Source organism: Muscardinus avellanarius (genome assembly GCF_963383645.1).
Source record: "Muscardinus avellanarius genome assembly, chromosome: 9".
Classification (NCBI taxonomy): domain Eukaryota; kingdom Metazoa; phylum Chordata; class Mammalia; order Rodentia; family Gliridae; genus Muscardinus; species Muscardinus avellanarius.
The window spans coordinates 63751564-63767390 of NC_137795.1; the positions used below are offsets into that span (position 1 = coordinate 63751564).

Consider the following 15827-nt stretch of genomic DNA (forward strand, 5'->3'; position numbering starts at 1 on the left):
AGACCTATTTTATATTTTATTTGGAAACAGGGTCCCTTAAGCCAGCTGAGGCTGGCTTTGAACCTGCACAATCCTCTTGTCTCAACCTCCCAAGCGCGGGAATTACAAGGGTGCGCCACCATGTCCGGCTGTGTTTTTCCTTTTTAATTGGACGTGTCATCAATGTTTAAGAATGATTATTTAGCTCTCAGTGTGGTGCATGCCTGTAATCCCTCTATTTGGGAGGCTGAGATGGTAGGATCACAGGTTCAAGGACAGCCTCAACAATGTAGCAAGTCCCTGTTTCAAAACAAAAAATAATAATAATAAAATAAAAATAGGCCTGGGTTCAACTCCAAGTACCACAAATAGGAGGGAAAAAAAGAATGATTATTTAAATTATTGAGAAGACAATGTAATTTTTTTCTAATTTACAATATGGAAGTAACTCAAATAACTTGATTCTTAACCATGAAACTCATCATTAGAATGTGCAAAGCAGTAAGAGTTACCAAATCATTTTAAAAATCTATATTATTATAAAATTAATATAAATGAATTGCTTTAGTGAGCCAGTTTTGTAGGATACAAAAGATGACAGATAAATGAAAAAAAACAACAAAATCCTTAAAGGATTCCCACAGAAACACTAAGAGTTATTGTTTTTGCATATAGGTAAGCTTAGGTCAAAATTTGCCAGATTTTTATATAGACTCACAAAAATTTATAGACAATGTATGATTACCATATATCACACACTTGAAAAGCGAAAAATGTGTCAGAATTTGTTTAATTTGGAATAAATATTTTATTGATATTTTAATGATCCCTTGTGATTGCTTAAAAATATTATAATTTTCATATAATTTTCCTTATAAATGCAATAATTTTAAACTGTTCCCCACATCTTTCCATAATGCAGATAAGATATCCAAAGGAAACATGAGAAAAATTGCATATCTTTGAGAAGATTTGTTTCTAGTCAAACAGAATTATCTAATCATTACAAATTGGTTGACTAAAAAGCAAAACATCATTTGCATATTAATTTAGGGAGATGTTTGCATATGTTTCTCTTATAAAGTGCAAGTATGACTTTTGCTGGATATGCCTAGAAGAATGGAAAAAACATAGTTCTTCTACTGGAGGTTATTACAGATGTACTCGGTATGAAGTCATTCAGCATGTGGAGGAGCAATCCAAGGAAATGACTGTGGAGGTAAGAAGAACCTGTTAAACCACTTTATACATTAGAAGCATTTTGCGGTTCTTTTCCTAACTTCATCATAATAACATTAAATGGAATGGCCACTTGAGAGTGGCCTTAATTAAAACAAAAAAGCTATATACACTTGGCATCTTTTTTTCTTTTAAGCTTTACCTTTTCTGTTTTGATGAAGAAATGAGAAGTCCAGTCTCAGCCTGCCTCTGTAAAAACTTAAGATAATTTTAACACAGTATCAACAACAAAATTTTACACTATAGCATACAATAAGTGTCATAGTCTGCTCAGCTACCACAGACTGGGTGTCTTAAACAACAGAAATTGATTCCTCAGAGTTCTAGAAGATGCAAGGTCCAAGATCAAGGCTCTAGCTGGTTGGTTTTGGTAAGGGTTCTCATCTCGGTTTACATACAATCAACTACCTTCTCATCTGTGTCCTCTTATTTTCTTGGAAAGATAATGAAAGAGCTCTGGTGTCCCTTTCTTATAAGGGTACCAGTAGTCTTATCAGAATAGATCTCTACCCTAGTGACCGTATTTACCTTTTATCACCTCCTCACAAATTCTGTCTTCAAAAAAATTTGGGGTTAGGGCTTGAACATGTGAATTTTGAGAGTGCACAGGTCTTCTATAGCAGTAAGTCCTATAATAAAACATTGAAGATGTGGGTTTATGGATTCAGTGGGTTGTCACAAAGAATACAAATATAAGACTTTATTCTGGGAGCTTTAAAAACAATTAATAAATATGTATGCATTTCTGCCTATTACTGGTAAAAATTTTAAATGATCCCTACAAAACCAATTTTAATAATTAATAGATTTTATAATGGATTTTTGTTTTCTAGGCTGAGAAAAAACACAAACGATTTCAGGAACTCGACAGATTTATGCACTATTACACAAGATTTAAAAACCATGAGCATAGTTATCAGGTATGTCCCAAATCACTTCAAATGAGCTGAACTGCACTGTTGTGAATAAAGAGGATGGTTTAAATTATTTATCTTTATTTCTTTAGTTAGAACAACGCCTTCTTAAAACAGCCAAAGAAAAGATGGAGCAATTGAGTAGAGCTCTCAAGGAAAGTAAGTTCTAAGTGGTATGTGTGATCATTCATATAAAATACCCCCATCCATGCTAATTCGGTTCACTGGCAGTAGGTTAATCCTTTAAGGAGTTACATTTTATTCGTTAGCTCCTTCTGGCACTGTTTTGAGTTTTCTGGAATCCTGGTACAGCCTAGCAGATGATCCTCTTGTGAATGGATTTTTTACCCAGCACCCAACATGTTTCTCTTGATGCAGCGGATGCTGTTACCAGACAAAAACATACCATAACTTTGCTTATTCTGTGCCACCGCTGGTTCTGTCCGTGTTGGGAAAAGTGGGTGGGTCCTTAGAGCATCCCTGACCCTGTCAAAGGGAACAGAATAAGATATGCTTGCTACCCAGATGTCACATAACTGAATACCCAAAGATTCTTGAGAAAATTTAGCAGAGTGCCTGATGGAATGAATGTCAAGTGTAATTTGAGGAGAAAGCACTTCACTGGTAAATAATGAAATTGAGATTAAAAAAAAAAAAACTTGTGAGTCCTAAATTGAAAAAAAAAATCATTAAAAACAAAAAAAATTTCTAAATATGGATTCAGTGTTGATTGCATCATTAGACCATAATATACCACAGAGTATGAGTTACATTTAAAGTCACATTTTAAAAAGAATCTTAACTTATATATAAAAGATATATTTTAAGCCTAAAATGTGATCAATTATTACTTCTGTATGCTCCACTTTTTAAAATAATATGTACTAATAATTTTTGTGAGAATAATTCCCTAATAAAGCAGAAACCATAAGGAAAATAAATTAGAGTAAGGAAGACTATCCATAGCAGCTTAGTCTTCTTGTTAATTTTTAATTTATAGACATTATTAATGATATCATACACATACCAAGCTCTTGAATTATTATCCACAGTAAAAGGAAAGAAAAAATTAGCAGAGTATATAATTCTTTAGCAGAATTTTTTTTCTATTTTGTCACCTGTATGTTCCTAGTGCCTACAACTTTTCCTGACAAAAGTAGACAATAAATATTTGTAGATGTGAGTTACTGCTTATGTTCAACATTTTGGAGGTTCTAAGCAGCATAGTAAAGTATGAAAAAGAACTAAAAGATGTAACATTTGCAAAGAAAGAAACAACCTTACCTACTTCTCCTACATACCATAATGAGCCAAGGAGGAGGGGGGTTGGGTTTTTTTGTTTGTTTTTGTTTTTTTACATTCTAGTCCAGATACCTACCCTCGGTACTGAATATACTCAGAAATTTTAGAGAGCTCTGTGTATATGTATATATAATTTCTTTCTAAAGGCATGCAGAATAATCTGATTTTTCTGTGGTTCTTATTAATTTAAATTTCTGTTTCAATGCAGTTAAAGAAAAAGCTCAAAAGCTGTGAGACTTTGCCTTTCTTTATGAAGGCAAAATTACTTCTCCCTTTCTCTTCACTCTTCCTTTCTTTTTCTCCTTTATGTTTTTTTGTTTCTGTGTGAGTGTGTGTGTGTTTTTGTTTTTTGGGGGGTTTTTTGTGTGTGTGGTACTGGGGTTCCTGGAAACCCTTCTACCTCCGGGCTACACTCCCAGACCTATTTTATATTTTTATTTGGAAACAGGGTCTCTTAAGCCAGCACGGCTGGCTTCGAACCTGCTCTATCCTCCTGTCTCTGCCTCCCAAGCGCGGGGATTATAAACGTGCACCACCACACCTGATGTGTTCTCCTTTATGCCTTTTATTTACTAGCACTAGCTATCCAGTTGTTCCTCAGAGTATAGTATCTTTTCCTTACAGTATTGTCTTTGCTAGGCCATAATTATAAATTAGACTTTTTTTTAGCAGGTAAGCAACTTAGGAAAGGCATTTGTTCGTGTGTGTGTGTGTGTGTGTGTGTGTGTGTGTGTGTGTGTCTTTTCAGTTTATTGCATGTAGGAGTTACATAGTCCAAGTTAAAAGTGAACATCAGATGGTTAACATTATACAAGCTGTGAGGTTTTCAACTTGTGACAAGGGACTGAGAGAAATTCTACTCATTGCCAGGAGATCCTCACTTAAGCCTCAGTGAGCAGGATCACTTAGAGCCCATGAACCTTTAGCTGCTCATCCTTAGCCAGGAACTGGCATGTGTTCTCCCACTGGTCACCCTGTTGCTGAATCTCTTCTCTGTATTCTGGACGTCCAATTACAGTACCTTTACAGACAGATTTCTTCTTAAACACCTTCAGTAGTTCCTCGTTATCATAATCATCAGCCATTTTTGTTGAATTCTTATATGGATATAATCCTCAGTGCTAGCAAGAAACAGATTATCACCCTTACTTGGATCAGCAAACAGGTCAAAAGAGTGGAGTTCTGGATAGAAGGCATGGTGGCAGGCAGAGTGGCAGGAAAAAAGGGGGTTTGAGGGCAGGCTGCTGAGTCCTCAGCAGTGACCCAGTGCCTGGGGCTGGTTCTGATTCTTAAGCAGCAAAATTCCCCTTGGGATGATGTGCTGTTAATTATAGAAATGGTGGAACCTGTGAGGTGACCCAAAGCTATGTTTCTTTACCAAGAGAATGAGGACAGAATCTAGGATTAGTATATGCATTTCTTCATGGACCCTGGGCTGCAAAAGTGTGTGCTTCACTTACACATGTGGATATTAATGAATGTTTCAGGGTTTTAGTCTAATTCAAAAAAGTATTATCATACAACTACTTTTAACAGTTTTCTTCTTAAGGATTTTTTTTTCTTTTTTAAAGAAAACATAGTTGCTTAGTTAACTTTATCATAGGCTATTTGCAAACAATTCACTATGCCTCAATTACTTTGTAGCTGAAGGAGGCTGCCCAGATACCACTTTCATTGAGGACGCAGTTCACGTGCTCTTAAAAACTCGGCGCATTCTCAAGTGTTCTTACCCATATGGATTTTTCTTAGAACCTAAAAGCACAAAGAAGGAAATTTTTGAACTAATGCAAGTAAGATTCCTTTTTAAATTATATTTAACATCATAGCAGTTACTATCAAAGCAAATTTTCTCCCTTTTTGATCACTAAGCTTTAACTAATTTGAGTGTGACTAGTAATTTTTATTTTCATTTTTAAAATGGTTTTGAATTAAGGGAAAAGTTACAAGTAATAAGCTAAAATTTTCTTTAAGTTTGTCGCTGCAAGTTTGAATAAGTTCTGAGATGTACTTACATTTCCTACAGCATTTAGTTCTTAGTTCTTTGTTTTAAATACACTGGTTGAGGTTTAAATCTGGCCTATTTCAGATTGTGTAATGGGAATTTATCTTAAAAAATTAAACAAACCACATTATATTCTAGATTAGAAAGTTATCGGTTATAGCCACGTACAGTGGCGCACAGCTGCAGTTCGGGTACTTGGGAACTGAGACAGGTTCAAAGCCAGCTTCAACAACTAAGCAAGACTCTTAGCAGCCTAGTAAGATCCTGTTTCAAATTTTAAAAATAAAATGAAAAGGGCTGGAGGTATAGTTCCAAGGTAGCATACCTCTGGTTTAATCCCCAGTCTTCTTTCCCTACCCACTCTCCACCAGGAACAGAAAGAAAATTACTAGTTTATTTTATTTATTTATTTATTTTTATTTTTTTTTTTTTTTTTTTTTTTTGGTGGTGGTACTGAGGTTCCTGGAAGCCCTTCTTCCTCCGGGCTACACTCCCAGACCTATTTTATATTTTTGAAACAGGGTCTCTTACGCCAGCACGGCTGGCTTCGAACCTGCGCGATCCTCCTGTCTCCGCCTCCCAAGCGCGGGGATTACAAGCGTGCGCCACCACGCCCGGCTTTACTAGTTTATTTTAAATAAAGTGAAACTCGGTTACAGTATTATTAAAAAATAAAGCACTTAAGCCACTTCATTTGTACATTTATCATTTTTAAAGCCACCCGACTCCTTCCTTGTTACAATTTTTATGTCGTTCCTTTTGAATTACCCTCTACTAATTTATATTCTACATTTCTTTCAAAGCTCAATATTTATTTTCTCTTTAAAGCCTTCTAGAACTGACCCCAAATCACAGTATTCTTGCTTGGCCTCAAATTCTTCACCATTTATATGTTGTCTGCACCACAGCATTGTGCATATTTCTGTACAGTGAGTGCCTTGATACACACAACATTTATAGACAGTGTCTATACCAAATAACTTTTTCAAAAGCTCAACCAACAACACTACTGTAAGTATCTATTAAATGAATGCTATTTTCCTAAATGTAAGGTGATTTAGTATATCTCTTTTCTTTTATAACTTGGGAAAATGTACAAAATATAAAATATGAGAGCTAGGAAGTTATTTCAAATTTAAGATTAATTTTTTACCTCAAAAGAGTTAGACTTAACAGGAACCCAGATGAACTCTGGGTTTGCTATTTGGTAACCCATTCAGCCTATAATCTTTTGTTCTCTTCATTTTACAGACAGACCTAGAAATGGTCACTGAAGACCTTGCCCAAAAAGTCAATAGGCCTTACCTTCGCACACCTCGCCACAAGATCATCAAGGCAGCATGCCTTGTACAGCAGAAGAGGCAAGAATTCCTAGCATCTGTGGCGCGTGGGGTTGCTCCAGCAGACTCACCAGAGGCTCCAAGGCGCAGGTAAAAAAGATGTACACCAAGGAAACCAGTCTAGCTTGAGCCACAAATGCCAGCAGTTTTTTTTTTTTATCCAACTAATGTTTATATTAAATATGTTTATATTTAGTTATTTAAAACTAAAATAGGGATAGCTGGAAAAAGTATGTTAAGTTCTTATTTTTCCCTCCATATTATTTTTTTGTTTGTTTGTTTAGGCTAGGTTAACCTCACATTTTAGGTGAAGTTACAATTCAAAAGAATATTCTAATTCGTCATTTCAAATGTATATGTGTGATGTGATGATAGTCACAAACATCTTATAATGTAGAATTTGGAGACTTTGCCAGCTTGTTATGGTCACATTTTTATTTTTATGTTAGGAAGTTTTAAAGAAATGATAAATCTGTTATTAGTAGAGCTATTTAAATGACTCACATTCATCCTTAAAACAGCAATTGTTTTGATTGTTTTATTTCAGATGCTTATACTTCTGCTACTCTAAATTGAAGCAGGTTTTCTCATTCATGATAAGCATTAGAAATTTATTTGGGGGCCTGGCATGGTGACATGCATTTATAATCCCAGTACATGGGGGCTGAGACAGGAGGATCACAGGTTCAAGGACAGACTCAGCAAGTAGTGAGACTCATTAACCTAGTGAGACCATTTCAAAAATAAAATTATTTATTTGGCCCTATTTTTACATAAATGTTTATAAGGAAATATCTTATAAAAATAGAAGCAGTTATAAAATACTTTGTTATAGTGATTTTTTCCATCATCATGCACAAGCAACAGAATTTGAAAGAAATGTTATCATTTTAATTATATTTAATTTATTTTGGTTAAGCAAGTTTTGAGCAGAAGAAATTTAAAGTAATATTCAAAGGGCAAGGGTCTGGTTGTGTGTACTTTGTAGTACTGATAATAAATCAAACGGTATGTCTAATTTCTTTGTAGCTTTGCTGGTGGAACATGGGATTGGGAATATTTAGGATTTGCATCACCTGAGGTAATTGTTTTGTGGGGTTTTTTTGGTTTGTTTTTGTATTTTTTTCTTAGTGCAACCCTGCTTGCATTTGCACCCTCATCTATTCTAAATCCTACTGAGATTATCAGCAGTGCTTTCTCTTTCATAACAAATGCCTCAGCAGAGCCCACACTGAGCTCTTCATAGTATTGTAATATTGTTAAGTGAAACCCACTTTTATTGTTCTTAACTATTAAATAGCACTTGGGCAAATTTACAGCATGAATTTTTGGAAGATATATTCTAATTTGTTAATAGATAAATTTTACTTATTAGAAATGCAGTTCTAGTTGTAATGGTCAGTCTGAATCTGTTAAAAACTTAAATGAACAATATATTTAATACTACTGAAGAGAATTTACAATCAGTTGCTAAAGTGGAAAACTTTACAGTATTAATGTTATTACAAAAAGAAAATGCCTTGCTTAGTTGCTTTCTGCTTCCCTTTAAGACTTTCTCACTCTTATTGTTTTTTTTTTCTTGTTATTGATATGCCATTTTTAAACTCAGAAGACTAAAATACTACCGCTAGCAGTTGTGGCAAATAAAAATAAGATAGAGTGAAAAATCTTAATCATAAAGCTATTTTCTGATATTTAAATTGCCAGTGTCCGTGTTAAATCTGATACTAAAGTGACTTTAGAAGTTTTCTCTACTTCTCTTTCCTGTGGTCTATAAAATAGTATACCATTTGATATTGATGTCATAATAATCCTTCAGCTTAGTTCTTGGAAGAAAGCAAGTCAAATCATGAAGCCCTTGTGTATCATTTACAGCCCATTTGTTCTCTGAAACTGAAAAGCACTGAAAGTGATTATTATCCAGAAATGACTGTGGCTTGTTTAAATCAAATAATTTTCTCTTTTTATCTGCTAAGGATACTTGCAATCACCTTGTGGCTTTTTGTATTGGAATAAATTGCCAAGAAAATATTAACTGGAGAAAAAGGTTGTGCTTAGAGGACATCAAATTTAAAATTCATTTAAACTACAAAATTCTTAATATGCTAATGAAATTTTTTGTAAGATCAATTAAGAACCTTTTTCTTTACCTCATCCCCAACTTACTATTTCTATGTTATAATTACAGCTTTGGGGATATTATGAGTAATTTTTACCCAAAAGGAAGAATCAATAAGATTTATCAAAAAATGAACATAATTTAATAAAATAAAAACTTTATCAGTATATTCACAGTCATGTATATATCATTTTGCAGCTTCTGGCTCTGAAAGTAACTTTAGGAATCCTGAAATATTTGGCCTTCCAATATAACTACTGTCACTGAATTTATTTTTTATGAATTAACTTTAGAAAAATTATTTAATTCACTTTTACTTTTCTTTAAAGTCTTTGGCATGTTAAAATACCAAGCATATGGTAAAGTTTTGTGTCAGCTGAACCACAAATATAAACAATTACCATGCTTTGTAAGACTTTAAAATTTGTATTTGTGGTGACTATCAAGTAACAGCCAAAGTTATATTTTTAAAAATTAGCTCTTTGCCTCAATTTAACCTGGGGAATAATGTTACCAAACTCCAATTAACTTTTAGGTTGAATTTATATATTTTTCAATGAAGTTAATTCCATTTTTTTTCTTTAAATTGCATGAGTCCATGGCAGGCATAAATACTTGTTTTTATACCACTTTAAAGGCAGTACAGCCCACTGGAAAGAGCGTATAGTGAAGCAAATGGAAAGCGCAAAGTCCGCAGGACATCTGTATTCATATTCTAGTTCTGTAACTTAGTAGATCTTACACTTCATTCTTCCTTAATTTCTCATCTTTAAAATATGGGCAGTAGCCAGGTGGGGTGGCACCCATCTGTAACCCCAGTACTTGGAAGGCTGAGACAGGAGGATTGCATGTTCAAGGTAATTTAGCAAGATCCTGTTAAAAAATAAAATAATAAAAGAGGGGTAGCAATATAGCTGAGAGTTAGAATGCCCTTTACTCAATCCTCAGGACCATTAAAAAAAACTTATTAAAATGAAATATGGGCAGTGATACTCACCCCATGGAAGTTCTGAAAGGATTAAAGTGCCTCATTAAGGCGCTGGCCAAAATGGCATGCAACAAATGGTGACTTATGTTTTTATATGTGAATCATATTGAAAATGGCATACATTCAAACTGGACTTGGTGACTTATTTTTAAAATAGAAAACTCTCAGCAGCTTTTTTCCCCTACAATCTTAGAACTTTTTAATCTTCACTTTTTTATTTTTTTTTTTAATTTTTGGTGGTACTGGGGGTTCCTAGAAGCCCTTCTACCTCGGGGCTACACTTCCAGACCTATTTTATATTTTTTATTTATTTGGAAACAGGGTCTCTTAGGCCATCGAGGCTGACTACGAACCTGTGTGGTCCTCCTGTCTCTGCCTCCCAAGCGCAGGGATTACAAGCGTGCGCCACCACTCCCAGCTTCACTTTAATTTTAACACTATAAAACTGTATGGAGCATCTTCTCATATGGCCGGGTGTGGTGGTGCACTCTTGTAATCCCAGCATTCGGGAGGCTGAGAACAGAGGATCAGCTACTTAGGCCCTCTGCAGCTCAGTGAGACCCGGTTTCAAAATAAAGAATAAAAAAAAATAGGGCAGGGGGTGTAGCTCGGAGGTTGAATGCCCCTGGGTTCCATCCCCAGACCTGCAAAAAAAAAAAAAAAGTCTTCTCATATGTTTTCTTCAAGATCGTAGATTCTTTAGAAATATTCAGATAATTTAATGGGTAATTTTTTTTAATCTGTTGCATCATAAGAGAATGACATTTAAGAGTTTTCTGTCAGTCAGAATAATTAGGAAATATAACATTTATTTTGTAGTTGTTATGTGTGTGTGTGTGTGTGTGTGTGTGTGTGTGTGTGTGTGTGTGTGTAACTAGGAATTGAACCCAGCTACTGACCCATACCCCCAGCCCTTTGGGGGTTTTGTGGGGGTTTTTTGGGTTTTTTTTATTTTATTTTGTTTTGTTTTGGTGGTACTGGGGATGGAACCCTTCTGTCTCCAGGATACACTCCCAGACCTATTTTTATATTTTTTATTTGGAAATAGGGTCTCTTAAGCCAGCGAGGCTGGCTTCGAACCTGCAGGATCCTCCTGTCTCCGCCTCCCAGGTGCGGGGATTACAAGCGTGCACCACCACGTCAGGCTTGTTTTGTTTTTTAATTGAGACAGGGTCTCGCTAAGTTGCCCAGGCTGGCCTCAAAACTGTCTCCTGTCTCAGCCTCCCAAATATGAAGATTACAGCTTGCATGCCCCACACACTGGGCTCTTACAGATTTTAAATTAGTTTTCTTTAATTAGAAATATGTATATTCTGTGGTTAGTAATAGTTTATATAGTTTAGAATAACTTTGTACTATTATCAAGTCTACAATGTAAGCAGATTCTGTCTAGATAAAAACCTTTAATTGAGAAATAAAAAAGTTCACATCATCTTCATCCAAGGGTGGTTCTCAGTGATCCAGTGAACCATAATGACACATAATAAGTTATCCAGGGTGAGATCATGAGTCTCCAAGAAAAGAGAAAATGATATCCAGCCCAGCAAAAAGTTTTAAAGAATCTAAATAGTCCCTCAGGGCACTTTTAATATCTTTCACTCTCGTTTCTAACATGGTAAGATGCTTCCCATCTCTTTTTTAAAGCCCAACTCAGATAAAGGTGTTTCAGTAAATTTAACCAGAGTGGTATATGATGTGGACGTTTTATCATATAAAACTTATCTTCACATGTTAATATTTTCACCATGTAAGTACATTGACTATTCCAGAGTAACTGGGATAGTCATAAATCTGAAGACCTTAATGTTAATCACTGCAAGATTCTACAATGATTTTCAGAATTAACCATTCTTTACTGGTGTCATACGCCTTGGTCTCTTTTATTCTTATTTTTTGTCACGAAAATTTAAGAAGAAAAAAAACATTTAAGCCCAGGTAGTAGCAGATATTCCCAGGTTTAAACTGTTGTCATAAATATAAAATAGACTCATGAACACTTGCCTAAACCTTCCTACATGCTAAACAGAAAACACTTCCCTTTCTATTTTAGAGAACACCATATATTGGCTAATAAGGGAAAGAAACTCATTACCATCTTATTTTAAAGCTAACCTTTTTCTCTTAATCTAGTCATTTGATTTATGAATGTGGTATGTAGTAGTCCCAAAGAATAAAAAGTTCAACAATCTGGCAAGTATTTCACAAGGTATTTGTGGTTTGGGTTTTTGTATTGTTACTGTCATTCCCTACTCCTACCCTTCTCCTCTGTTCCATGTATCAGTCACTTTTTTAAAAGTAGACCTTCAGGGAGAGACTAACTTCAGTTAGTAAATAGGTTGTGATACTAGTTACAATATTTATTAACAAGACCACTGAAATCATCAGGCATATTAATTAACAGTTGTAATCTAGCACTGAGGCTTGCAAGTATTTTCAATTTGTCTGGGCAATTGTAATAAGTACTTGAAATTTTTCTTTTTTCATTTCCTTGGCATGGCAAAATATGAAGTTTCTTTTTCTAAAGCCAAGTGATTTTATAATATGTCTATAAAATCACAGTTTTTTCCCCCTGGGGAAAAAAACATATTGTTTGTTTTATTTTCATTTAAAAATTGCATGCTCTCCTGTATTTTATAACCTTTGGTTTATGCAGGAATATGCTGAATTTCAGTATCGGAGGAGGCACAGACAACGCCGTCGAGGAGACGTGCACAGTCTGCTCAGTAACCCTCCAGACCCTGAGGAGCCAGGTGAAAGCACTTTAGGTAAGCGCTTGATCCACGTGTGGTTTAATCTCTTGCTTCCCCTGAATTTATTTTTTTTTTAAATGGCTGATGTCAAAGTGTGTGAGTTTGTAATTTAGATCCATAATGAATGGGCAGATGCTTCTATTGTCACAGGATACAGAAAACCAGGGGGGGTTAAGAAGATGTTGTGGAGTGAGACAAACTAGGTTTATGATGCTATCTCTGCTATTAACTTAATGCAAGTCACCTAATCTTGGTTCCAGTTTCCTCATTCTAAAGAAGCAATAATAATAATGCCACCTCAGTGGCTCATTCTGAGCATTAAATTAGTTAATGCAGCCAGATGTGGTGGCATAGACCTATAATCCCAGTACTTGGAAGGCTGAGACAGGAGAATTCCAGGTTTGCAGCCAATCTTGGCAACTTAGCAAAGCCCAACACAATTTAGTGAGACCCCGTTTCAAAATAAAAAGTAAAATAGGGGTGGAAGTGTAGCTCAGAGGTAGAATGCTCCTAGGTTCAGTCCTCAGGATCAAAAAAATAATAAATTAGATAATGCACATAAAAATACTTGAACTTCTCATGAACAATAAATAAACGGTAAATAGCGATACTATTACTGTTGTGAAATATTTTTCTCCTAGCCTCAGTTCTTCTAGAAACATTCTTTAAAAGAGAACGCTTTTAATTACTCAAGTACTAAATGTTAAATTATTTGTTGAAAATCAAACTATAATGTAAGAATCAGTGGGTTAAAGATCTGCTCTCCACGCTATTGTAATTCCCTAATTCTTTAATTTTAAGAAATCTGAAGCCGGGCATGGTGGCACATGCCTGTAATCCCAGTACTTGGAAGGTTGAGACAGAAGGATCACAGGTTTGAAGCCAGCCTCAGCTACTTAATGAGGCCCTCTGCAACTCAGTGAGAACTTGTTTCGAAATAAAGAAGAATAAATAGGGCTGGGGGTATAGCTCAAAGGTAGAATGCCCCTGGGTTCCATCCCCAGTATTGGGAAAAAAAAAAAAAAAAGGAAGGAAGGGGAGGGAAGGAAGGATGGCAGGTGGGCAGGCAGGCAGACAGAAATCTGAAAACAAAAACACCTTTATTTGCTATTACTTAAAAAAATAAAAAGGAATGTATAATAGTATTTGCATTTATGAAGAAAACCTTATCAAGGTCAAAGAAAAATATAAAAATATAGTTATGAAAATTGAGTATGGTGGCTCACGCTTGTAATCTCAGTACTTGGGAGCCTGAGACAGAAGGATCACACGTTTGCAGCCAGCCTTGGATACTTAGTGAGGCCCTCCTCAACTTAGTGAAACCTTGTTTTAAAATGAAACACATGGCTGAGAAGTCCCAGTAAGATGAAGTGAATGATAGCCATGTATGGTAGCATATGCTGACAGTCCCAGTAATTGGAGATTGAGACAGTAGGATCACAGGTTCAGAGTCAGCATGTGGTAACTTAGTGAGACCCTATTCCAAAATAAATAGAGCTGGGGGTATAACTCAGAGGTAGTACATCCCTGCGTTCAATCAGCAGTAACACACACACACACACAAAAAAAAAAAAAGTTAAGTGAACAGATTTTAATAGCACTGAAAGAGAAATTACCTATTTAAATAATAAGATGCAGGGGGAAAAAGAATTCATCTTACTTGTCACTGAATTGACTATGGTACCAATTACTTTGAAACAGATATTGCAGAGAGTGGCAGTGGCCGCAGGCCTGGCGCGTCTGTGGTAAGTTCTGCCTCCATGAGTGTGCTGCACAGCTCTTCCCTGCGCGATTATACCCCTGCCAGTCGCTCTGAAAACCAAGACTCTCTTCAGGTAGCCTTGCTGAGCAGCCTCTGTTGCCTGTGCTTTTGCTCTTTCTCTGTTTAGCATGCTTTTCTGCTTTTACTTTTACTGCTTTCCTTTTTCTTCCTTCTGTTGTGAAATCTGTTTTAAAAATCTGCTACAGGAAAAAATTCTGGTATTTAAAATATATCTTAGATATTTTTTTCCTTGACATGGACAAGGAGGAAATGATAATACAATTTGAATAGGTAAACTAAGTTGCTTATATAAGTAGTATTAATTATCTGTTTTATAAAGGAAAAGTGGTAAATCTGATTGGGTTAAATTATTTTTCTTTTAGTCAAATTTTAAAGTGATTTTACTTTCTGTTGTCCTAGGCTCTGAGTTCCTTGGATGAAGATGATCCCAACATACTTCTTGCAATACAGTTGTCACTACAAGAATCTGGATTGTCTATTGATGAAGAAACTAGAGACTTCCTCAGTAATGAAGCGTCCCTAGGAGCGATAGGCACTTCTTTGCCTTCTAGGCTGGACTCTGTCCCCAGAAATACAGATAGCCCTCGGGCTGCATTGAGCAGCTCTGAGCTGTTGGAACTTGGTGACAGCCTCATGAGACTAGGAACAGAAAGTGACCCATTTTCCACTGACACCTTGAGTTCACACCCTCTCAGTGAGGCAAGAAGTGATTTCTGTCCCTCATCTAGTGACCCTGACTCAGCTGGCCAGGATCCCAATATCAGTGACAATCTACTTGGCAATATCATGGCTTGGTTTCATGACATGAACCCTCAGAGTATTGCCCTGATTCCTCCAGCAACTACTGAAGTCAGCGCAGATTCTCAGCTCCCCTGTGTTAAAGATGTGTCAGAAGATGTGAGGGATATGGAGCTGGTGCCACCAGAAGAAGACTCGGTTTTTGAAGATGCTAGTGTCAGTGAGGGTGGAGGAATCCAGAGAGAAGAAAATCCTTTGGAAGAAAATATTATGGCTGGGGAAGCCTCGTCTCAAGCTGTTGACAGTAGTAATGAAGCAGCCAGCAAAGGGGATGTTTCAGATGTTTCAAGTCAAACACCTCAAACGTCAAGTGACTGGCTTGAACAAGTACATTTAGTATGAACTGCACACATCTGAGCTCCAGATGAATCGCAGGGACAGATGGTATGCTAGGTGGAGTATGCTTTATAGAGACTTTGATCCAGTTAATTCCAACTCAATTATAAACCACTGATCTTAGGATAATACAAAGGAGTTCCCTTAAACGGTCGCTTCATTTTCGATTTTAACCATATAGGGAATTTCTTTTGTATTTAAGTGAATAGCTTTTCCCCTTTCTGCTGACAAAAAGAATAGCAAGAGAGAAACACAAACGGAATAAATATGTTGTGTT

The 15827-nt window shown here is 35.9% G+C and overlaps 1 protein-coding gene across 2 annotated transcripts in view; it reads left to right on the top strand.

The window, feature by feature from the left end:
- Nucleotides 1–15556, top strand: part of ANKIB1 (ankyrin repeat and IBR domain containing 1) — a gene marked incomplete at both ends in the record, with an annotated part of 149718 nt that extends 134162 nt beyond the window's left edge. The window contains 9 exons of one of the 2 annotated variants that reach the window (XM_080701377.1): nt 1064–1198; nt 2052–2138; nt 2225–2291; nt 5079–5224; nt 6688–6866; nt 7806–7857; nt 12537–12648; nt 14335–14468; nt 14816–15556. In XM_080701377.1, coding sequence (XP_080557503.1) covers nt 1064–1198; nt 2052–2138; nt 2225–2291; nt 5079–5224; nt 6688–6866; nt 7806–7857; nt 12537–12648; nt 14335–14468; nt 14816–15556 — 1653 coding nt within the window. The remainder of the gene's footprint in view (nt 1–1063; nt 1199–2051; nt 2139–2224; nt 2292–5078; nt 5225–6687; nt 6867–7805; nt 7858–12536; nt 12649–14334; nt 14469–14815) is intronic. The other variant, XM_080701378.1, reaches the window with a different exon arrangement.
- Between the last annotated feature and the right edge of the window lie 271 nt (nt 15557–15827).